Genomic DNA, 22,885 nt, shown 5'->3' with positions numbered 1-22,885 from the left:
TTTGACACTATTATATAAAATATATTGACTCACTGAGAATTTGTCATGCATTTTTAAGACGGAGTCAAACCATGTGTATTTTCTTCCCACTTTACAATTATTCACTACTTTCTGTTGTGAAGTGACAAATTGTGAAAAGGTTCAAGGGTTATGGATATTTTATTTTCAAATCAAGGCAAATGCCTAATCAGTAAATGGTTGATCTTTCTTTCTACCTAGTTTAGATTTCAGTTGTAAAGCCATGAGGTTTGGCCTCTCTTCCTCCGCACCACGCATCTCTCCATATGCTGACACTGTCACTTCTCAAAGCATTCATCCGGGGTTTAACACCTGACCTTGAGACCTTTCCTGCACATCTTACCTTCTCTCTCTCTGTCCAATTCCTGGCTATCATCAGTAGGCCACTAGTGCCACTAATACAAAAGATGTATGATTTTATGAAAATCCACCATTGGATCAATTTGGCTTGATCCAATGAATCTGCAAGGTAAAAAGTAGTGGAAACGTCCTCTTAATGTTTGATAAAGGAAATTAATTTCATGTTCTCCTAAAGCATCGATGTGAGTTTTTATTGATCTCTCAAACATTATTTTGGAAAATGAGACCTGCAGATCAGGAGATTTTTTTAAGCTGAATGATTACGCCATTAAATTTATATATATTAACCTTCTAATTTCAGGTAAACCTAAAGTCTACCTTTCTTCTTACCCTTTAATTGACCAAAGCCATTCTGATGTGACTACCATCAGCGAGCCGTAACCCTGATCTGTCCTCCCTTCCTTCCTCCATTTCCCCACCCCTCCCCTTCCAGAAACCTGTACTAATTGCTGTTAGGTTTATGAGCATTACCCGCTCTGCCACCCCGGTATGTATGCCCCGCCCACACCATGTGCCTGCCCACCACCAGTCCTGTCCTGTCAGTCTATTCGCTCCCATACTGTCTGTTGACGTCTATTGACAGCTGTTCTCTGTTAAGTGGCTGATTTTTTATTTTTTTTATTTTTTTTTGTCTGTTTAGATATTTTTGTTCATTGTGTTTAGGTTGACAGATGGTACACTGCAGCCCATCAGTCTAAAATAGTATGAATGAATGACATTAAACAAGGTTATTTAACACTGACCTTATATGAAGCCGTCCCAGTGGTCATTCAAACTCGCATATGTTGACATAAAAGCCGATAACTCAAAGTTGGAGTAGTCATATTAAATCAATGGACTTGAGAAGACCTGAATGAAAACATGTTGAAAGGTCCAAGATCCACAGGTTAATGAGATCTTTTCCACTAGATCCACACAGTTTTTGTTGCCAAATATCTCAATCTTGGATGCATCTAATCAAAAGCCCACGACTCCTGGTAAAGATCTAGCATAGCTTAGCTCTTAGCATGGTGGCAAGATCAACATTGTAGAGTGTAGAGAGCAGTTGCCAAAAGAAAGGGTTCTCTGCGTTTTGTCATATTTATACAAACAGACATTTGTGGATTACTGAATAGTAGTTAAAAGAAAACCAACAAAGTGCATCAGTACATTGATTCAAAGGAATTGTCATGGCAATCAGTGATTATACCACTAATAGTTTTATAAGTGCAATGACTCGAGACATACTCAAAGACAAGTCAAAGATTTAATTTTTCTTCACCATTAATGATGCCCTGCAATCTCCCATATGTCACCCAAACAGTCGATGTGCAGTCACGGGATTGCGGGACGTTCGTATTCACAAACGCCTTTCACACACGTTGCATGCACACACCCGTCCTGCTTTAGCATACTACAGATCCCTGAGTATGGAGGTGACAAAACGGTCACATCTTTCCACAGACGGCCTCCTCCATGGACAACTTGGCAATTTCCATCTAGGAGTTTGTAGCCATTTTGTAGTTTGTAGGCAATTCAAATTCTTCATCACGTCTGATAAAACATACTTCAAATGTATTCACCTGCGAACACACACATGAAAAAACTGATAGTGGCAGTGGACTAGCTGAAGCTAGTCAACAATGCTGTCCAAGCAAATTTCTGCATTAAACGTCTGACCAATCACGCAACACCTTGCACAGAGCCCTGTATGAAATAGTTCAAAAATAGCTTGAGCCAGGCCTGGGACAAAATGACCCAGTTTTCTTCATTTATATCAATGAGAGCCGATTTTGACACTTTGGAATAAGTGTCGAAAGTGAGAGTCTTGGTGAGCCCAAGATTCTCACCCACATTCTGCTCCGTTCTCTCCTTTTGCATTTAATTTTAAGTGTAAGACTACGCTAACGCAGTAACACCTGATGTTATTTTGCCGCCATACATCTTTACCAGGGTTGGGGTTAATTGTTGAGGGCAAGTAGCTAGCATTAGCAACTACAAACTAAATACTGTAAACGTTTGAAATCTAAACCGTTAAGTAACTTTTGGATCTAACCTAGTTTTTGGAAGGATTGTCAAACTGAGCTCAGACTTGACAGGTTCAAATATATTAGCTGTGTTTTAGCATTAGCATTCATTTCCTGAAACTAAGCCTAATAAGTACTGAATGTTGTAGCTGGTGAACACGGCAGCGCTTTAGGAATCAGCCAACTTGTTGCGTTGCCATGTAGCTGTGTGTGTTTCCTGCCTACACTCAGAAGGAGCATCAGTCTGACTGGGTTAGCTCCATTGATCGCTCTGCTTTCTGTTTCCGCCACACAATGTGCTAACATGCAGCCTAGCACATCTACGTCTAAGGTAATTCATGCGCGTGTGTGTTTATGATGAAGTGCTTGTGTGTGTGCTGCAGCAGCGCTCCTAGACTTTAGCAGTGATGATGTTAAGTGTGGTCAGTGTGTCTGTATTGTCACCACGTGGTCAAGAACTGTAAGCTGAGCTTAGAGCAGCTCAAACCGTCTCCTCTGCTTTGTTACTGCCTCTTTCAACAAAGAGGCGGTAAACATTGGTCAGGCTAAACGTTTACGCCGCTGTGTTTTCTTTTTTGTGTGTGTCATCTAAACTTTAACAGAACAAAGTTCGTATTTGGCAAAGCGGCTCCCACATCCCCTCGCCTCCTCTGAGCCCTAAAGCAGAAGGAGATGGAGCGGGAGGAGCCGGAGGAGGAGCCGGAGGAGGAGCCGGAGGAGGAGCCGGAGGAGGAGCAGGAGGAGGAGCAGGAGGAGGAGAGGAGGCAGCAGGAGAAACGGGGATCAACGAGCAGCAGCAGCAGGCCATGCAGCAGGAGGAGCGGATCCTCACGGAGCAGATTGAGAGTCTGCAGAAAGAGAAGTACGCTGACATGCCAAATGAAACCCAAGTAAGACTCCAGAGCGAGGAACCATGACGCCAACTGTTTGCTGTGTTTTTGTGCTGCCAGAGAGGAGCTGACGTACGAGATGCTGGTGTTGGAACCGCGTGCGTCCGACGACGAAACGCCTGAATCGGAGACCTCCATCGGCACAGCGGACAGCTCTGAAAACATCACCATGGAGACGGAAGGAGCCACATCCGACCCCTCTGGTGCGTGAGTTCATGTGTTATATACTGATGCAGACTTTAGAAACTGGTGGCAATAACCCAGGGCGCAGTTTCTTGGGGCATATATTTGAATACATTTTTTTTGCAATGAATGCATGTTTTGATGTCATTGAATTTTGTATAATAGTTATTGGCCCATAGCAGGTGAGTTACAATAATTTTTTGGGATTTCTCTGAATATAAATAATACGTATTAAACCTACCTTCATCAGTTCATAACTACTTAAGTATAGTACTACCTATTGATGTGCTGCAATTTGCATTAGCAAAATAATTTTTCTTTAGTTCATAGGGCACCAAAACGGTTTTGATTCAGGCTATAGAAACATGAGTGGATATGGAGACTCAGAGCTGAACTCTGAGGAGAATACATGTCCAGGGAAAGAAACATAAATGGTAAATGGACTGAACCTCTACAGAGCTTTTTCCAGTCATTTTGGCCACTAAAAGCACTTTTTACACTGGAGTCACATTCAGTCACTGATTGATATTCTACTGGTCTTCTGTTAGCGTCACCGTCTGGTTTAGGTCTCATCTCTCTGGCTCCTTTCAACAAAATGTCACTTTTACTCATCACTGTTGTCCCACAAGGTTCCTTTCTGGGTTCCTTCCTGTTCATCACATTCAGTATAAAATGTAATTACTGTACAAACTCCACCTTTTCCTCTGCCTCCCAGGCCCTCAGGTCCATCCCTCTCAATGTGGGACAACAAAATTCCAGGCAGGAATTAGATCTACATTCTGTGGTAGATTGAAAGTTAAAGACAAGACAATAGAACATGAGCAATGGACGTACGTCATTGCTTGGTCCATGTCTGTGCTTCTTTTATCAATTCCTCTGCTCTGTCCTCATCAGAACGCGGGACGTATCGATCGAGGAAGTCCGAGGCGAAGACCAGACGGACTCTGCGTCGTCAGCCAGACTCTCAGGACTCGGTCGACTCCACCTCTACTGTCTCCTCCTCCTACCAGCCCTCTTCCTCCCTCTCCTCCATAGCCTCTGGTTCCCCGTCCCCCCACTACCGCTTCCGTTCATCCTCCTCCGGGCCCCTGCTCACCTCCTGCGGCCTGGGGGCCCCGCTGGCGGAACCGGAGGACGGCCAAAGGACCGGAAAGACTCGCCTCAGGCTCAGGCTGAGCCGCAGCTCGCCGCGTGACTCCTCCGGAAGCCATCAGAGGGAGTCGGACTTTGGCCCGGGCCCACAGCAGCTGGTTCTGTACAGCAATAACGAGTTTATGGTGTGATGATGAGGTGGGTGATGAAGACTAGCTGCTGCCGGTTTCTGAAGGGAATTATAGGAAGGTTGCAGGTTAGTGCGGAGGCCCTCCTCTTTGCCCAATCCCATCACCCTCTGACCCAGTTGAAGCTGAGCAAACTGGGGGAGCGACAACACGGAGGGACACTGCGGCAAACGGTCGAGAGAAGCGGACTTGATGATCTGTGCGGACCAATGTGAAGTTAGGACATCTCAGTACTTTATGGCCCCTGCAGGTCTACCAGGGGTCGCTTAAAGAAACAATGAGAGGGGGAAGAAAAGATACTGCTGGGGGGTGGGAGTGTTACTTTAAAAAAAATTCCTGCAAAGCCAAATCTTATAACGCCCCATCTTTATTTTTCAGCATGTGGGCAGGTGGGTAGAGCCACCAAGAAGAAATGTAGCCATACTGACTGAACTGGTGGAACCAGCGCCAAGCTAAGTGTGCTTTTTATCACGTTTACACAGGACACACCAGCCAAGAGGCTGCACGCTTTTCCTCCACTCCTGTCCTTACATCCCGTAGAACAGACTGTCAAAACTGTATTATTGTTGTTATTATTATTATTATTGTTGTTATTATTATTATTATTATTATTATTATTATTATGTTACAGAGGACGTAAATGTACATAGAGAGAGAGAGTCCAGTGCTGCTCCCGGTTGTTCCTGATCTGTGTCCTTTTTATTTTATTTTTCCTTGTAAAGTGAAGTGTCAGAAATTCAGGTTCCTCTTTCGTTTCCGTTCTGATTCCGCTTGCGTTCTGGCCATTTTTCCCGGAGCCAGTTTGGGAAGAGGCGACGTTCCGAATGTCAATATAGAGCGTCGATTAGCCGGCCGGCAGGAAGTGTGTGTTTTTGTACTTGCCTTTTTGTTTTCAGCACAGGTTTAATTTGGAAACATCAGTGTTACTGCATCAGGACTTGAATATTTTTTTTTCTTGTTTTTTAACTGTACGATAATATTGCTGTATCACAGGTGTTTATTGATATCAAAGATGTCATGTTTTGTTAATATTGGTTTGTTATGACGAAAGCCATTTTCTCTCTCTCTCTCTCTCTCTCTCTCTCTCTCTCTTTCTATCTAACACATCTCCTTCACTCGTGTGCATATGTAGCCTCTCTTACCCTCATTTTATACACTAGGATGTCACACTAACCGAGGGTGAGGGAGGGGCGTCTATCGCCTCGCGCTTACCGACACACTTTAACCGTCCATTATCTCCTCTGAGCCACTCAAACTACTCCGCTCTTTCCCGTCATGACCGTAGCTCTTCTCTAACTCTTCTCTCCGGGTTCTCGCTGTGAAACGTAGCATTTAATCTGCCTGCTAACCAAAACAAGTAGCGACTAACCCCACCCGGTCCACGTGCGCGCGTGCTCTTCCTGGCCTCCTCTGTCTGTACCATGACGTCATCTCGCTAACTCCCTCAGTGTTAATCAGCTGACCGGTCTCAGCGGTATGCGGTACTTTGCGAAAGCCTTCGCACCCCTCGAGCTTTTTCTGTCGCCATACGGCCACCAAGCTGCAGTGTGTTTTATCCGAGCGAAGATCGGGCTGCACAAGATTTTATGTCTCATTTTGTGTTTGATTTGCGGAACCGAAAATAAAATCCATCCAGGTTCGTGGTCGTGATGCAGGCAAAATCTGAAAACGTTGGAAGGGGTGCGAGTACTTTAGCAAGGCACTGTAATTGTTTCTTTTAAAAATAATAATGATATAAAATACATTAACTGTAAACCTGTAAGGATTAAAAGAAAAAGTGAATCTGCTTCTGGAAGTGAGCAGCTGAAAGAGCAAAACCGCTCCTCGGTCAGTTATCTTCACAGTAATATTTGTGGTGTGTTTCCATATGACATTCTGGAAAAAAAAACTAAAAAAAAAAGAAAAAAAAACGATTAAAAAAGGAAAAAGTGAATGTAACTGTCACTGGAAGGCATGCCTCGCTTTCAGTCGTTGTTTTGTTCCTCTTTTATACACAGTGTATGTACTATTTATGATCATGGCATTGCGATGTACATTAGTTGGAAAAGAATCTGTTATAAATAGGATATATTATCCTTTCATTACCGATTATTAATCATGGCAACATTTTTCTTTTTTTTCCCCAACAGGCTGCACATGGTTCTGTCTTTTTGTTTGTTTTGTTTTGTTTTTTTGTGCAGGGAAAACGGTGAAAAAAAAGAAGTGTTGCAAAAAAAAGTGGACATAGTTAATTATGTATAAGGTGCAATTTGTGTTTTCTTTTTTTAAATGATTTAAACATCTTTATTGTTGTAAGGAAAAAAAAAACTTTATGGGGGAAAATTTCATCTGCTTATTAAAAAAAAATGCAAAAAAAATTGCAGCTAACCATAAGTGAGTGGTGTGATTTGTTGGCCCAGCCGGTTGCATTAGCCTGTACTTGCTGCTAATGGAGTCTATTGTTAGTGCAGACACTGCAGTTAAAAAAGCCAGTTAGCGTTGATTCAAACGTCAGCGTCTTCCACCTTGATCCTCACTTATTCATTGACCTCTAACTAATACCTGCAAGCGCATCTAATCATACACACTTTGAGTTATTTATGGTGTCCTTATCAGACAGAAATTAATTTGAGCGTGTAGATTAACCAGGAGGCAACATTTTTAAAACTGTTAGCCCCTCCAGCACATCCTCCAGGTTCAGACCACATTAAATGCCACATTCTTGACACTATGGAGCTGTATGTAATATCATCTGAAGGACAAACCTGTCAGGGTCCAATAAAAAAAATTCATTTCAATCATTTGATTTAGTATTTAGAAAAATAAATTAATAAATACGTTGTTTGTAATTAACTCATTAAGTGTTTATTAACCAACAAAAACAACAACAAAAAGCAATTGGATCTCTTCTAACGCTACAAAGCATGTCAAAGTAAATATCTGACTCAGCTAAAATGTGCTGTTCACAATACAACCCATTTAAACATGGCAGCTTTGGCGCCCTCTGCTGGACGAGACATGGAAATAACATTAAACCGAAAACCTTCAGCTGAACTCTCAAATTCAACTAAATAGAACTTGTTAGCAATATAAAGTAGCTAACCGAATGTTGTTGAAGCTTAATAATTAGAACAAATTACCTAAAAAAATTTACCAGGAAAAAAATCATGTTAAATATCATCCGATATGAAACTTTATAGTGTGAGCTCATATATAAGCATACAATTTATTCATTTAATTCTTTTTAATTTCTTTATTATAGTTTGTTGTTTAATCTACTGAATTTGCGTCGAGCTGCATGTCGCGTGCCGCGTGCGCTCCAAACACGGACCGCGAAGAGCATCGAAACTTCCCGTTTCACTCAAAGTCAGCTGTGTTTGGTGTTCCGCATCTACGACCTGTTGCGACAGACGGCTGGGACCGAGTCAGAATTGGTGAGTGATTAACGGACTATTGTATGACAAAGGCGGGGAGAATGAAACGATGCAGACTTACTGTGTTTCTCTTCAACTAAAATGAAAGTGCAGCTCAGATTTGTTTCCAAATGAGCTTCTATATACGAAGCTCCTCGCTCCGGCCGGCTTCACAACTCCCACTGCTCAGCTGACGAAGAACCAGACATACCGAACGTGAGATTTATTTACAAATGTTTTCATTTCTGGAGGTTCATCTGGTAAAGTTCAGTTATTAAAATTTTTTTCAACCTGTTTTTAATGTACACTGAACAAAAATATAAACGCCCCATGTCATATATAAGAGTTTTATGAATGTTTGGGCAATATATAGAGAAACTAAAAATATATATTCAGTAATTACTGATCTTCATATCGGCAGTGATAACATCGTGGTTTGGCCATTTGTAGTGGACTGACAGTCCTTTGAACATGACATGGGTCAGGTTGAGGAATTTGATTTTGACCCAGTTGGCTTCCCGTTGGCGGTTACGGACAGTCTGAGATGTGATGCGTTTGCAGACCAATAGCCTCAGCTGATGGCTATTGGTCATCAGCTGAGGCCGATCCCGCAGATGGACGAGCCGGATGTGACGACCTCGTGACCGATTTGCAGAAGTGCCAGTCTGTTGGAAATGAATTCTTAAACGGCTCGTGGTCCAATAATGGACATGGAGCCATGCAGCTCCTGCTCTCTACAAAGAGTAACTTGAACATCATTAAAGATGCATCCAACATGCTAATGGCACGATCCCGCATAACTTGTGACATCTGAGGCTTTATGGCTTGTGACAAAATTTGACATTTTGAGGCCTTTTATTGTCCAGTTCAAGGATTGTCCAGTTGTTGCTCATTTTGTCTGATCACCCACTGGACATGCCCCACCCTGCACTGAGTAAAGAAACAACTCACTGAGAAATGCTGACAGCAAGTTGGATTAAAAATTATACACAAATCAAGAGAAATATTACTTTTGTACAATAAAATAACGGCAAACGCTCATTTACAGTTGTTAACTCCACATAGCAGCAATATTTGGCATGCGGTGTTTATATTTTTGTTCATCATAGCTGTTTCTTTAAATGAAGCTTTGATTGATTTTATTCCAGATGGCTGACAAAATCATTGTTTTCTTTGACCTGGAGACCACTGGATTAGGTAATCTAACCCACACACCCAGTTTGTACACAACACTCATCATAAATCAGAATCTTTAGTACTAATTCATATGCTTTCATAAATTGTTTTATTTTATTATTTTTAAATTGTTTCTTTTTTGTGTTTTTTTTTGTTTGGTGTGAATAAAAAACAAATATCAAACTACTTTTTAAAGAAAAATGTATAATATGGTGATGTGCTTATTTTAAACAGTATACCATTTCTGCTTTTGTTGAACTGTTATTATGTTTCTAATGATGTCTAATTCAGCTTCTGAGCTGCAAGTGGAATATATTAGTACTAGTAGTTAAAGGAACTAGAGTAGTTGTAAATAATATTAGTAAGCAGTTGAACTTGAACTATACACTGGATTTTTGCTTATTAAACTAAAAAGCTGGCACAAATGCTAACAGGTATATGTTAAAATAAAAACAGACAAAATGCCATTTATGGACACATGTTTTCATATGCTGTTTTTTAGTCTGTAATAGCTGAAATATTTTTATTATTTTTGCTCCATAGATTAAAACAAAATACCTGAATGAACGCTACAAATTTAGTTGCAGTTTTTAATTTATTATTTAGACTTTTTTTTCCAGGTCTGGTCTTTGTAGAGTATTACTAGCTGATATTTGTTGGGTTTTCACACTTGTTCTGCGATCCCATATTACGGATCATTTTAGTGAGTTTCAAGATGTCATTTTAAAACATTTCTTTGCTAACCGACTCATTTATTATGGTGCATCCCTTAATATTTGTTTATTTGAAGAGAAAGTATAAAGGCTTCCTCTTAGCTCAGGTGGGAAGAAGCTGAGGCCTCGTTATTGTGCTCCAGTGAAGTGAAGATCAGGGAACATTTCACTCCCACTCAGACCTCGGTCTCCACCAAAAAGAGGAATGGAGAAATTAAGTTTGGTTTATTAGTCAGAGCAAGGTGGAGCGGCAACATGTCTCTACAAAGAGTAACCTGAACATAATTAAAGATGCTACTTATCCTCTCAGCTTGGCACATAAAGGTAAGGATGAAAAAAAAAAAACAATCCAAATTAGAGAAAGAATAAATGCTTGTTCTTTGAGTTTTGTGAACCTGGGGGTCAGACGGTGACCAGGTAAACCTTGATAAATAGTTCTCAGACCAACTTATTCAATTAAATATTTCCTGATTCAGGTGAAACGCATGATGAGTGAAGATGGTGATGTCAGTAAAAACAGGAGCAAGCTAATAACAGGGAAAAAAACTAAAGAGGAAGATAACAATAAACCAAGAAAGGATAACACTAATCAAAGGAAACTAAATGGAAATACACAAAGGATAAAATGTTAGAATAATAAGGAACTGAAGTAAATGCAGAGGAAAACACTGGTATGTTAAGGCCTTTCGAGCAATAATTCATACAGGGGACCGTATGGCAAGAACAATCAGACCCTGTTTTCAGGTAAGAGATGAGATAATACTGTTGAAGTGCTATGGGTTTGTTGAGACCACATCTAATACTAAGAAGAAAAGTTACAGACCATAACAGTAATATGAGACTTATCACTTATTTATGTTTTATTTTATATATTTATTTCTTCAGTATTATTTTACATGTCTGTGTTAATGTCATGATGCTGTTCAGTGACTCCATGACACTTTCAGTTTGACTCATCAGGACTGGATTAAGAACCAGTTTTGTTCTTTGTAACTTCTCTACAGTAAATCTATTAATCTGTAAATGTCCGGTCTTTTTAAAGGTATCATCCATGTTTCTGTCCCATATTTGTATGTCATTAAAAGGATCTGGAACGTTAAATAAAATGGAACATTTTTGCTGTCGTCATTAGAGGATTTTAACCTACTTTTATTTTTGTCTTCGTTCAGATACTTCACAGTGTGACATCATCCAACTGGCCGCTGTCTGTGAGGAGAGAGTCTTCAATAAATACACTGTCCCTCAGCAAAACATTGATGAGGGCGCCACAGAGGTCAACGGCTTCACAGTACAGTCCGGTCACCTGGTTCTCTACGAGTCTCCCGTGGAAACCATCCCAATCGATGACCTTCTGACCTCCTTCATCGACTTCCTGCGCTCCTTCCAACGCCCCGTATTGCTGGCGGCCCACAATGTGAAGCGTTTCGATGCGCCTGTGCTCACCAGAGTGATGAAGAAGTATGACCTGTACCCTCAGTTCCAGCAGGTGGTGTCGGGCTTCCTGGACACCTTATTGCTTAGCAAGAGACTGTTCTTGGGCATGCAGAGCTATTCTCAGGTGTCTTTAGTCAAGATCTTTCTACAAAGGTCCTACGATGCTCATAATGCAGAGGAGGACGCCAAGATGCTGCAGGAGCTGTATAAGGTGTGGAGACCTGACCAGTTTACGGTCTTAGCAAGTACTTCTGAAGTAAATTAAGAGTACTGTTACTAAAGGAAAAAGTCTAATAATGTACCCTGAAAACGAACCGATGTATCAACAGAAACAAAAAAGTTCTCAGTGAGGATAAATGTGTTTTTTTTTTTTGTCATCATGCACCTCTAAATCAATGGAAATATTTATAAATAATGAAGTAAGACGGTGGCTATATTTCAAGTAATCAGACAATTATTTTATTTAGTCCTGTAGCTGTGCACTTTGTTGTTTCTGTGAGAAGTATGGCTCAGTTTATTTGTACGAACCATTAAAACTTAATTTTCTATACATTCCCAAAAACCTCTTATTTACACCAAATCATAGAAACCACAGGGATTTTATGTATGTACAGAAAATGTGTCTTCTGCATATTTTTAGAAAATAAAAATATTCTATCGAGTGTTTCAGTGGCTGTGTGTTGTCTACACTTGAAGGAGCAGGAGCAGGACCAGACCTCAGATTTGACTGTTCTTTTTTGTTTGACCAGTTGCACAAATATAACAGATGATACAGGCGTAACACGTTATGCAGGTGAAAAATCTGATTGAACAATACATTTATTTTTTCCACCTAAAACTAAAAATGTCCGGAGAGAGCATTTAATACTCTATATAGAGCGCTTACTGATAGTCCTTTTCCTCACAGTTTAAGTGCCTTTGTGTAGACACTGTCTGTCTTGCTTCCTGTACACCAGCTGACTGTTTTGCTGTATTGTCATCAGTCTGAGAGGGAACTGCTGACTGACATAATTAGGCTCACCTGGTGGAGAGCCGTGCAGGGTGCATGCGGGGTGTGTGTGGCTCTGTCTGCAGTCACATGGCATGCAGAGTTAGAAAGGCAAAAAAGATGGGCAGACAGACTTGGTTTTTGTGACAGTTCCCACTCAATCTTTATGTGGTGATGCACAGAAAGGTCGCACCACATCAGGTAAGCTGGTCACTCTCAACATGAAGTACGGTTTTGGAGTCTTCACCGAAACACTACAACATGGAGAGATTCACATGGACATCTCCAATGACAGCTGTGGAATCTGGATTCACGCTGATGATTTTTACGAGCTTGAACTGCCCTCGGTGCGTTTTGGTCACAGAGCCAAACTTTGTGTCCAACGGCAACATTCAGTTCAGCAATTTGCCACTTAATGCAAACAAACAGGTTTGGACAGTGAGCTGGCTCCAGGACTGTCAGGTTGTTGTTGACTATGCTTTGCACTTATTGGGGTCATTTGAAGTGGTAAGTGGTGTAGTCGATGCTTTTGAAGTCCACTCTATGCGTAGCACGACCAGGCAACAGAGTGTTTGGCGTGATGTGTTGGATGTTCTCTTCTGTGCTCTGAACTCTGGCATCGATATTCTTCAAGAGACTCTTTGTTTTGTTCTCTCAGGTAAGTGTACCTCTCTACTAGGACAGGTTTTGCTCTGACAAAGTCCATACCAGGATCAGACCAGACTTTTGGGAGGTGGCCTCAGATTGCAGTGAACTTCTGGTAAGCAAGCAGGAAGCTTTCTCTAGAAGATGCATTTGCCAGTTTGACATGATTAACCCTTAACCTCAATCCTTAAAGTGATTAAGGGTTGATTAATTGCCCAAAAGGTTGTTGACAAGTTTTTATTGCCCAAAAACCTGTCAACTTTTTGGGCAATAATTCTTCCTCTGATGACCCATGCCTTCTTCCTCATCCACAGAAGCATTCCCATCACTCTGTAATGTCTCTTTCTGTGTGCTTTTCTGGAAAGGAGGGTGGGTCTCTGGCTTGGACTGATAAGAGGGGAACCGCTTTGTAGCCTTCTTTTAAGTTCTGGAAGACAAATTAGAAGACCACTTGTCTGGTCTCTTTAGATAACTAGTCTGCCTGTTGTAGTGCTAGGGAAGGTCACACCCTCTTGCGCCGTCAGACAAAGTTCTCTGAACACATCTCGTCTTTCGCTGATTGAAAGAACCATCGACGATGGTACTGCCTCCCACTTTTCTTGGCCTTTGGTCCTGCCACTCAGGAACGTTTTAGCCTCCAGCCAAAAAGTTCCAGACCACAGTCCCAACCAGCCTTCTCGGGTTGCTGAAGTGCATTTTGTTGACTAGGCTTTGGGCTGCTACTCCAGCAGGTGGTCTTCTGGATTCTACATGGGCTGGATCTTGTGCTACCTTCAAGTGTTTTCTGGTAAGAATGACTACAACTGCCTTTTTCTGGATCTTTGCAACTTTATCGTGGGCTTGTGCAGCAATGTCTAGGGCAGATCTTTTTGGCCATTCACCCATCAGAAAGTTCTAGAAACTTTGGCCCTGACTGCCACTCTGAGTCCTCAGTTAGGGCTTCAGGACTGGCCCCTCTGGTGGTGATGTCTGCGACGTTCCACCACCAGTCATTGACATCAGTACTGCTCTGGATTTCACCATCACTGTTTGGGAAGAATATGTAATTGCAAACCAGCCAGAAGCTCTCATTTCTCGACTTCTATTTAGCAGTGTTGGCCTATTGCTTTGTGCAGGGAAGAGACTTGGTTTGGCAGTTCTCTTCAGGTGAGTGGACCAGGTATTTGGTTTATGACTTCTTCTCTGAGCAGGTCTTGACCTGAGCAGGTCTTGACCTGCTCAGAGAACATCTTCTTCTTTGAAAAGTTCACTGTAATTATGACAAGGAGCGTCACATTCGATGGTCTAACCATGGTTATTAAACATGGCAAACATTCTTAATTGCCAACAGGCCACACCTGGTTCTGTCTGTTTTTGTTTTTCTTTAAAAAATCAATCATTCATAAGACAAACTTGCCAGGATTCAATAAAAGTATTTAAAAAATCCATACTTTTGAATGTACTTACTGAACTACATTAAATATAATTTAAGTCATCTGGTCTGTTCTCCAATATTGGAAAAATTAAAACAAGTGGTTTGAAATTAACGAAAAAAGTCATTCTTCAAAAATAGAAGACAAGCAATTAGATCTCTTCTAACGCCACAAAGCATGTCAAAGTAAATATTTTCTCTGACGCAGCTAAGATGTGCTTTTCAGAATACAACCCATTTAAACATGTCAGCTTTGGCGCCCTCTGCCGGACGCCACATGGAAATAACAGATTAAACCAAAAACCTTCAGCTGAACTCTTAAATTCAACTAACTAGAACTTGTTAGCAATATAAAGTAGCTAACAGCTTAATAATTACAATAAAATTTACCAAAAAATAATACGACGTCCAATATAGAAACATACAATTTATTTATAGTTTAATATTTTTTCATTATTATAGTTTTTGTTGTTTAATCTACCAAATCTGCGTCGCGTGTGCTTCAAACAAGGACTCATTCTCCGGACACGCTCCCGGCGGCAGCCGAAATGAAAGTGAGCGAAGAGCATCGAAACTTCCCGTTTCACACAAAGTCAGCTGTGTTTTGTTGTTCCGCATCTACGACCTGTTGTAACAGGTAAGCAGACCGGTGGAACCGAGTCAGAATTGGTGACTGACGGACTTTTCCATGACGAAGGCGGGGAGAAAGAAACGATGCAGACTTGCTGTGTTTCTCTTCAACTAAAATGAAAGTGGAGCTCGGGTTTGTTTCCAAATGAGCTGCTATAAATGAAGCTCCTCGCTCCGGCCGGCTTCACAACTCCCACTGCTCAGCTGACGAAGAACCAGACATACCTGGAAGGTGAGATTTATTTCCTCATGTTCTCATTACTGGAGATTCATCTGATAAAGTTCACCGATTTCACTTTTTTTCAATCTGTTTTTAATGCAGCTGTTTCTTTAAATGAGGCTTTAATTGATTTTATTCCAGATGGGTGACAAAATCATCGTTTTCATTGACCTGGAGGCCACTGGATTAGGTAATGGTTTAAAATACCTACAACACTCATCACAAATCAGTTTTTCAGTACAAATTAATATGTTATTTTTTTTTATCACTATTATATGCTTTTTTGCTTTTGGTTTGGTGTGAATAAGAAAACTATAGTAAAACAATTTTTTGAAGAAAAATGTATCATGCAGTAATATGATGTGCTTATGTAAAACATACACTAGATTTATGTGGATTTAACTAAATTGAAGTATACTGATACAAAGTTGTTTCCTCGTTGGTACAAATGGGAATAAAAACGGACAATATTAAATATGTTGTTTTTTTTTATCTCCTGTATATTGAGTATAAATATGTTTTTACCATTAGTATTTTTGTTGCTTAGTGAATTCTGAGGGTCATGACACTGACCTGTGTCATTGGTCTATATCGATATATATATTTTATTATTATTATTTTCATACATAGATTAAAGCAAAAATATTTGAATACACTATACAATTTTAGTTCCAGTTTCTAATTTATTATTAAAAATGTTTTTTTTTTTCTTTTCATTTCCATTCTGGTCTTACTACAATGCCATAATATGGTATTACAGGTAATTTCTCCGGTTTCAAGACGTGACTTTTTAAAACCTTTCCTTGCTCATTCCTTTGATATTCACTTATTTGAGAGATTGCATTCCATTGATTTCTCCTGAATTTATAACTTGCATGCCACTTAAGAGCACTTTTCCTTTAAGACAAAGTATAAATGTTTGCTCCTAGTTCAGGTGGGAAAAGGCCGAGGCCTCTTTATTGTTTTCCAGCAAGGTTGTATAAAATTGCCGATCGCTTTATGAGTCCAGCGTGAGCCATGCCAGTCAGGTAGAATCTCTGATAAGGTGAAGATCAGGGAACATCTACGTTTCTGTTTCCCTCCCACTCGGAATGGAATGGAGAAATTAAATTTGGTTTATTAGTCAGAGCAGGGTGGAGCGACAACATGACTCTACAAAAAGTAACCTGAACATCATTAAAGATGCCACTTATCCTCTCAGTTTGGCACATAAAGGTTGAGTAATGAGAAAATAATCCACATTAGACAAAGAATAATCACTTGTTCTTTGAGTCTCGTGAACTTGGGAGTTATATGGCGACCAGGCAAATCTTGGCAGACAGTTCACAAACCAAAACCTCCTTTAGACATATCCTGTTCAATACAGGATAGAGACTTTGTCCTCATACAGTGACTCACCCTTATGCCACATAGTTGTGACTCACACTGCACATACACAAGTACTTTGGGAAGTGAACAACATATGCTAAACATAAACAAAGTGACCAGTTTTACATACAAAGTCTAAAGGGCGTCCTAAAATGGCTGCTTATCTAGAATATTCCACCTCAAACAGACTAGTCATAAATCACGCTAATTCAGTTGGAGTCACCAGATTCACGTGTATATTTTATTTTTGACATAATGACACACCGAGAGAGAAATTTAGCCCTTAAGCAACACCAAGGCTGAAACCAGAAGCAGTTTTTGCTTTTGTGTGTGCTGGCAGAAGAACATGACGCTGTGTGTCAAAACCATCCCGACATTTTGGCAGGTCATGAAATTTTAGATGTCACCTTTCCAGAATATTCCCCAGCTAATTAAGGAACACAAAGGAAACCACAACGACCACTCTCAGTAGCAGACAAATCTCTCATCTAGTGTAATACTATCCCTCACCCTGATTCTGTCACTACCCGCCAGTACTGTAGGGCAACAAAATGTCAAATATGCATCAAAGTGAAGTGCAAAAGGTCATCTCTTTGTTTTGGTGCATTTGTTTGACATTCCTCAGAGTCCATCTTTGCCACTTCCCCATTGCCTTCGTCACTCATGGTCCTCGTCACATGACAGCAGTCGTGCAACACCAGACCACAACTCTTATACGGCATCCTGTCTGATCACATCGGGAACCACCGGTGTTCAGTTTGGTTTGGCAGACAGAGATTTGCGCTTCTTATTGTTCGAGTTAAAATGAAACTATATATAAAATTTAAAAAATGGAGTCCAGAATCAATATTTATTTTTGCATCTTCACATCATTTCTCCTGAGAACCACAGTGCAATAAAAGTCAATGCTGTTTACACAGTATCAGTGAGTGTGATATCACTCACTGATAGCGTGTGAAATCGCACCGTCACTGATGGAATATGTAGTTGTTCCACATTTTATATGGAGGACCAATCCGGCCATAAATATGACTAGACACAGGTGCATAAATAACTTGGTAAATGAACTGCCCACCAAATAAATAGTTTAACAAATGAATTGAGGATTAAGAAATTTACTACACAAAAACACACACACACACACATATATATCAGTTAAAGTAATTTAAGTGATATATATGGTTATGTGTATCTGTGTATATAATCTATGGGATTATTTGTTGCAGCCCAAGTTCAGGAGTCTTGAGAGCTGAAGGGAAGAAACTATTCCTCAGCCTGATGGTCTTGCTCTGGATGTTCCTCAGCCTCCTGCCTGAGGGGAGTGGTTGGAACAGTCTGTGTGCAGGATGGGTGGAGTCCTTCATGATGAGGAGCGCCCTCCTCCTGCATCGTGCTGTGTAGAAGTCCAAGGTGGAGGGAAGTCTGCTCCGCACAGTCCTCTGTGCAGCCTTGACCACCCTCTTCAGAGCCGTCCTCTCAGCAGCAGTGCAGCTGCTGTGCCACACGGTGATGCAGGTGTAGAGAATGCTGTCCACCACACAGCGACAGAAGCTCCTCAGTACTGAGCTCCCAAGTCCAGCTCTCCGCAGCTTCCTGAGGAAGTAGAGACGCTGGTGGGCCTTCCTTACCAGACAGGAGGTGTTGGTACTCCAGGTGAAGTCACTGGACACACCCAGTACCAGTTGCTGGAGACCACCTCCACAGCTGCTCCTCTGATGTACAGGGGCTGAAGAGGATCCTTGTCCTTTCTGAAATCCACCAGCATCTCTTTGGTCTTCTTCACGTTGACGCAGAGTTTATTTGCTCTGCACCACTGCACCAGGTTTTCCACCTCTTCTCTGTATATGGACTCATCACTGTTTGTGTTGCGTCCCACTACTGCTGTGTTGTCGGCAAACTTCACTATATGACAGTTGGGATGTCTTGCCGAGCAGTCATACATCAGCAGAGTGAAGAGGAGGGGGCTCAGCACACAGCCCTGCAGTGAGCCAGTGTTGAGGGTGACAGAGGAGGAGACGTTGTGGATCCTGACAGTCTGAGGTCTGTTGTTCAGGAAGTCCAGAATCCAGTTGCCCAGTGTGGAACTCAGTCGAAGAGAGGAGAGCTTCTGCACCAGGGTCTGTGGGACGATGGCTTTGAAGGCTGAGGAGAAATCCAAAAAGAGCAGACTGATGTAAGAGTTCTTGCTCTCCAGGTGGGTGAGGGCTGTGTGGATCACCGATGAAATGGCATCAGCAGTGGAGCGGTTTTTCCTGTAGGGGTAAAGATGGGGGTCCACAGTGACATTGATGGAGTCCTTGATGTGATTCATGACCAGCCTCTCAAAGCACTTCATGACTATTGATGTTAAGGCTATAGGTCATCATTCAGGCCTGTCACTGTGGAGCACTTGGGGACAGGGATGATAGTGGCGGTCTTTAAGCAGGTGGGCACAGATGACAGTGACAGTGAGGTGGTGAAGATGTCCATCAACACCTCAGACAACTGATGTACACAGTCCCTCAGTACCTGGCCTGGGATGTTGTCGGGGCCTGCAGCCTTACGGGGGTTGATTTCCTGGAGGGACTTCTTCACATCTGTTGTGGTTACACAGAGACGCCTGTCACCAGGTGGTGGTATTATTCTGGTGCTGAGGGAGGTGTTGGGATCCTCCAGGCGGGTGTAGAACTTAAGAGCATCTGGCAGTGAGGGGGCCTTTTGACATTGTGTAGCCCTGTTGTTGCAGTTAGCGATGCACTTGATGCCCTTCCACATGCACCGGGGGTCGTTGGTGGTGAAGTGGCCTTGAATTTTCTGGGCGTATGCGGCTTTGACCCCCACAATGCCTGCAGCCAGTTCTTTCCTCGCTTCTCGGAGTGGTGATGCCCTGCCTGTCTTGAACGCAGCCTCCCTAGCTTTCAGCAGAGCTCTCACCTCAGCATTCAGCCAGGGTTTCTGGTTTGGGTAACAGGTTACTGTCCTGGTGGTGGTGACATCATCAGCACACTTGGAGATGAAGCCAAGAACAGAGGGAGATGTATTCCTCCAGGTCCACCTCCTCCTCATAGGTAGCTGCCTCTCTGACCTGCCAGTCAGTCTGTGCACTGAAAACAGTCCTGGAGCATGGAGGCTGCATCTCTGGGCCACACAATGACAAAAAAATAGAAACATTAAAACATAGAATCATAATAGGAACAGATAAATATTGAAATTGAAATTTGTGTGATTTATTCATCAACTTTTAATAAAGCCTTGGATTGAATTGGTATATTAATTAATTAATTAAACTACTTATTGGGCCAGGAGTTTATTTATGAAGTTATATATTGATTTCTGACAGGATTGGTCATCCATGCAATCCATGATTTTATTGCTTCTATGTGAATGACCAAGTCAGAAATGTGAAGTAGAATTTGTTTTATTTTACCAAGAAAACTGTGAACAGTGTGTTGTTCTTTTGTATTCAGATGATAAAGTTTTCCCCATACACTGTGGACTCATCTGGCCAGCACATCTAAGATAAAACATTGCTATTTTATTTAGGGATAACAAGGAGTACAAGTGTTTGCTTTAACCTACTTTTATTTTTGTCTTCGTTCAGATACTTCACAATGTGACATCATCCAACTGGCCGCTGTCTGTGAGGAGAGAGTCTTCAATAAATACACTGTCCCTCAGCAAAGCATGACCGATAGCGCCAAACAGGTCACAGGCTTCACAGTACAGCCCGGCCGCCTGTTTCGCCGCGGGTCTCCCGTGGAAACCATCTCAATTGATGACCTTCTGACCTCCTTCCTTGACTTCCTGCGCTCCTTCCAACGTCCCGTATTGCTGGCGGCCCACAGTGTGATGCGTTTCGATGCGCCTGTGCTCACCAGAGTGATGAAGAAGTATGACCTGTACCCTCAGTTCCAGCAGGTGGTGTCGGGCTTCCTGGACACCTTCTTGCTTAGCAAGAGACTCTTCCCGCGCATTAAGGGCTATTCACAGGTGTCTTTGGTCGGGAAGTTTCTGGGAAAGACCTATGACGCTCATAATGCAGAGGAGGACGCCAAGATGCTTCAGGAGCTGTATAAGGTGTGGAGACCCGAGAAATCCAAGGTCGTTATAAGTACTTTTAAAGTAGATGAAAAGTACTTTTACTAAAGGAAAAAGTCTAATAATGTACCCTGTTTCTGTTCATATATCAACAGAAACAAAACCGTTCTCAGTGAGGATAAATGTAGTTTCTTTTTTTGTCCTCATGCACCTCTAAATCAGTGGAAATATTTATACACAATGAAATGACATGACGGTTGAATACATTTTTTGGTATCAGAGAATAGAAAAGAATGAGACCTGTTTAATTTATTTAGTCCTGTAGCTGTGCACTTTGTCGTTTCTGTGAGAAGTATGACTTAGTTTATTTGTATGAACCATTAAATCTTAACTTTCTGTACATTCCTATAACCTCTTTTTTACACCAAATCAGAAATCATACAGGAATTTTACATAGAAATTTGTCTTCTGGTTGTCTTGTAAAAGAAAATGAAAATATATATTCTTCGTATATCTCTTATGCACCATAGTGTAAAAAAACCAAAAACATATGTAGGGTCTTACATACTTTGTATGTATCATGGATTTGGGGATTTTCTTTTTGATTAAATGTTGACATGAAAACTATTATTTCGGATTTGAGGTTTTCTGTGTCAGCCGTCTGTTTGATTAACTCATTTTCCAGTTGTTTCGTCTAGGTGGCAGCATTGTACTTCTAAAAAAAGACTTGAACAAAACTTAATTTTTTATTTTAAATACAAGTGTGTTAGAGATTATACCCATACAGCAGATCTCAAAAGTCAAACGTCAGTTAAAATTCCTCTTTTTGTTATGTAATTGCCATTTTCATGTCAAGCTTTTCATCGTGCTGAAGAGAATTAACCATCCATCTAGTGTCCGGTCTAGATGACAAAATGGGTCTGTAGATTCAAATAGATATTTTTTGGATATCAGTCATATCAAATGTTAGAAAATACATGGGTAGTACTCTGTTTCAAAATGATCAGCAGCATTAATGTCATATATTACTTTTTTTTACTGATCCTCTAAAAATGTTTGCATAAATATGGCTCGTAATTTAGAAAATGTGCTGTGATTGAAGGATTTACGATTATTAATTTGTGCAAACAGTGTCCTGTAGTGGCAACAATAGCACACTGCGCAGTATTTTGAATAGTCCAGCTGAGAAATAGAGGGGTGGAAAGCTCTGTGAATTTATGACAAACACCTGTTTTAAACACAAGTGGCTGCAACGTTTTGGGGAGAAAAATTAACAACGGAGGGGAAAAGAATCACGTTTCTCCTTAGGATTGCAACAAACTTCCTATCTGAATGGTTAAAGTTTAAAGACATCTTTTGACAACGATATATTTATAATGAAAAAAACACTGCATGTGCAACCTGGACAACTACATTCAATTATACAAACTAAATGTCGTGGAAACACATCAGACAACCCTAAAAATTTGCAGTAAATTATATAAATTGTAATCCAGGGGTCTCAAACTCCAGTCCTCAAGGGTCACTGTCCTGCAACTTTTAGATGTGCCTCTGCTGCACCACACCTGAATAAAATAATTAGATCAGTAGCAAGGCTCTGGAGAACTGATCTACACAAGGAGGAGGTAATTAAGCCATTTCATTCCAGTGTTTTGTACCTGTGCCACATCTAAAAACTGCAAGACAGCGGCCCTTCGGGACTGGAGTTTGAGACTCCTGTCGTAAACCTTTCAAAAAATCTCACTACAGTATAGAAATAGGGAACAAATCGTTTCCTGCATCGGTTCAATACGGGAAACATCATTTAAAACCTACGATTCCGTATTTTATGGGACGGGTAGCAGCCCTAGTTGCAAGACAACTACAGCCTCCTGTCATTTTAGGCTAGTTTAAGCTAACCTGAATATTTACAGCCCTCCTGTTGATACACTGACATTATATGTCACACTGATATATGTTGAAAATGTTTTAACTTTTTTATCATTATTATTTTCATTCATATTTTACTTCTTTGAAATAAAAAATACTAAGTATTTTACTGCAATAGACAAACGTAAAAAAGCTTTAGATTTGTAATCTGCCGGAAGTTCAATAACAATGGTTTTATTTTGAAAATCTTTCCGTTTCCGTGTGCGAAATTTAAAAGAAAAAACA

At 41.0% G+C, this 22,885-nt stretch overlaps 3 protein-coding genes across 16 annotated transcripts in view; all 3 read left to right on the top strand.

Annotated features, from left to right (window-relative positions):
- The window catches only part of LOC103152843 (unconventional myosin-IXa-like), a 141,608-nt gene extending 134,950 nt beyond the window's left edge, over window positions 1-6,658 (top strand). For 9 of the 14 annotated variants that reach the window (XM_016661473.1, XM_016661470.1, XM_016661468.1 and 6 more), the window contains 5 exons: window positions 812-865; window positions 2,695-2,715; window positions 2,987-3,246; window positions 3,335-3,477; window positions 4,352-6,658. In XM_016661473.1, coding sequence (XP_016516959.1) covers window positions 812-865; window positions 2,695-2,715; window positions 2,987-3,246; window positions 3,335-3,477; window positions 4,352-4,740 — 867 coding nt within the window. In that variant the 3' untranslated portion in view covers window positions 4,741-6,658. The remainder of the gene's footprint in view (window positions 1-811; window positions 866-2,694; window positions 2,716-2,986; window positions 3,247-3,334; window positions 3,478-4,351) is intronic. The other 5 variants (XM_016661469.1, XM_016661466.1, XM_016661467.1 and 2 more) reach the window with 5 other exon arrangements.
- Window positions 6,659-8,041: 1,383 nt separating this feature from the next.
- Window positions 8,042-12,116, top strand: LOC107833110 (maternal protein exuperantia-2-like). The gene is made up of 3 exons (XM_016661460.1): window positions 8,042-8,150; window positions 9,278-9,326; window positions 11,188-12,116. The coding sequence occupies exons 2-3, from the start codon at window positions 9,278-9,280 to the stop codon at window positions 11,715-11,717; spliced, it is 579 nt and encodes a 192-aa protein (XP_016516946.1). The 5' UTR covers window positions 8,042-8,150; the 3' UTR covers window positions 11,718-12,116.
- A 2,711-nt stretch (window positions 12,117-14,827) lies between these two features.
- On the top strand, window positions 14,828-21,358 carry LOC107833109 (DNA polymerase III PolC-type-like). Its single transcript, XM_016661459.1, has 3 exons — window positions 14,828-15,358; window positions 15,488-15,536; window positions 20,295-21,358. The coding sequence occupies exons 2-3, from the start codon at window positions 15,488-15,490 to the stop codon at window positions 20,837-20,839; spliced, it is 594 nt and encodes a 197-aa protein (XP_016516945.1). The 5' UTR covers window positions 14,828-15,358; the 3' UTR covers window positions 20,840-21,358.
- The last annotated feature ends 1,527 nt before the right edge of the window (window positions 21,359-22,885 follow it).

Source organism: Poecilia formosa, unplaced genomic scaffold (genome assembly GCF_000485575.1).
Source record: "Poecilia formosa unplaced genomic scaffold, Poecilia_formosa-5.1.2 Scaffold330, whole genome shotgun sequence".
Taxonomy (NCBI): domain Eukaryota; kingdom Metazoa; phylum Chordata; class Actinopteri; order Cyprinodontiformes; family Poeciliidae; genus Poecilia; species Poecilia formosa.
Note: the sequence above shows the minus strand (reverse complement) of the source record. Positions and strands in the feature narration are given on the sequence as shown.

Excerpts from the sequence above, each read along its gene's own strand:
- LOC107833110 (XM_016661460.1), top strand. The coding sequence starts at position 9,278 with ATGGCTGACAAAATCATTGTTTTCTTTGACCTGGAGACCACTGGATTA. Across the intron at positions 9,327-11,187 it reads CCTGGAGACCACTGGATTAG|ATACTTCACAGTGTGACATC; the intron begins GTAATCTAACCC and ends GTCTTCGTTCAG.
- LOC107833109 (XM_016661459.1), top strand. The coding sequence starts at position 15,488 with ATGGGTGACAAAATCATCGTTTTCATTGACCTGGAGGCCACTGGATTA. Across the intron at positions 15,537-20,294 it reads CCTGGAGGCCACTGGATTAG|ATACTTCACAATGTGACATC; the intron begins GTAATGGTTTAA and ends GTCTTCGTTCAG.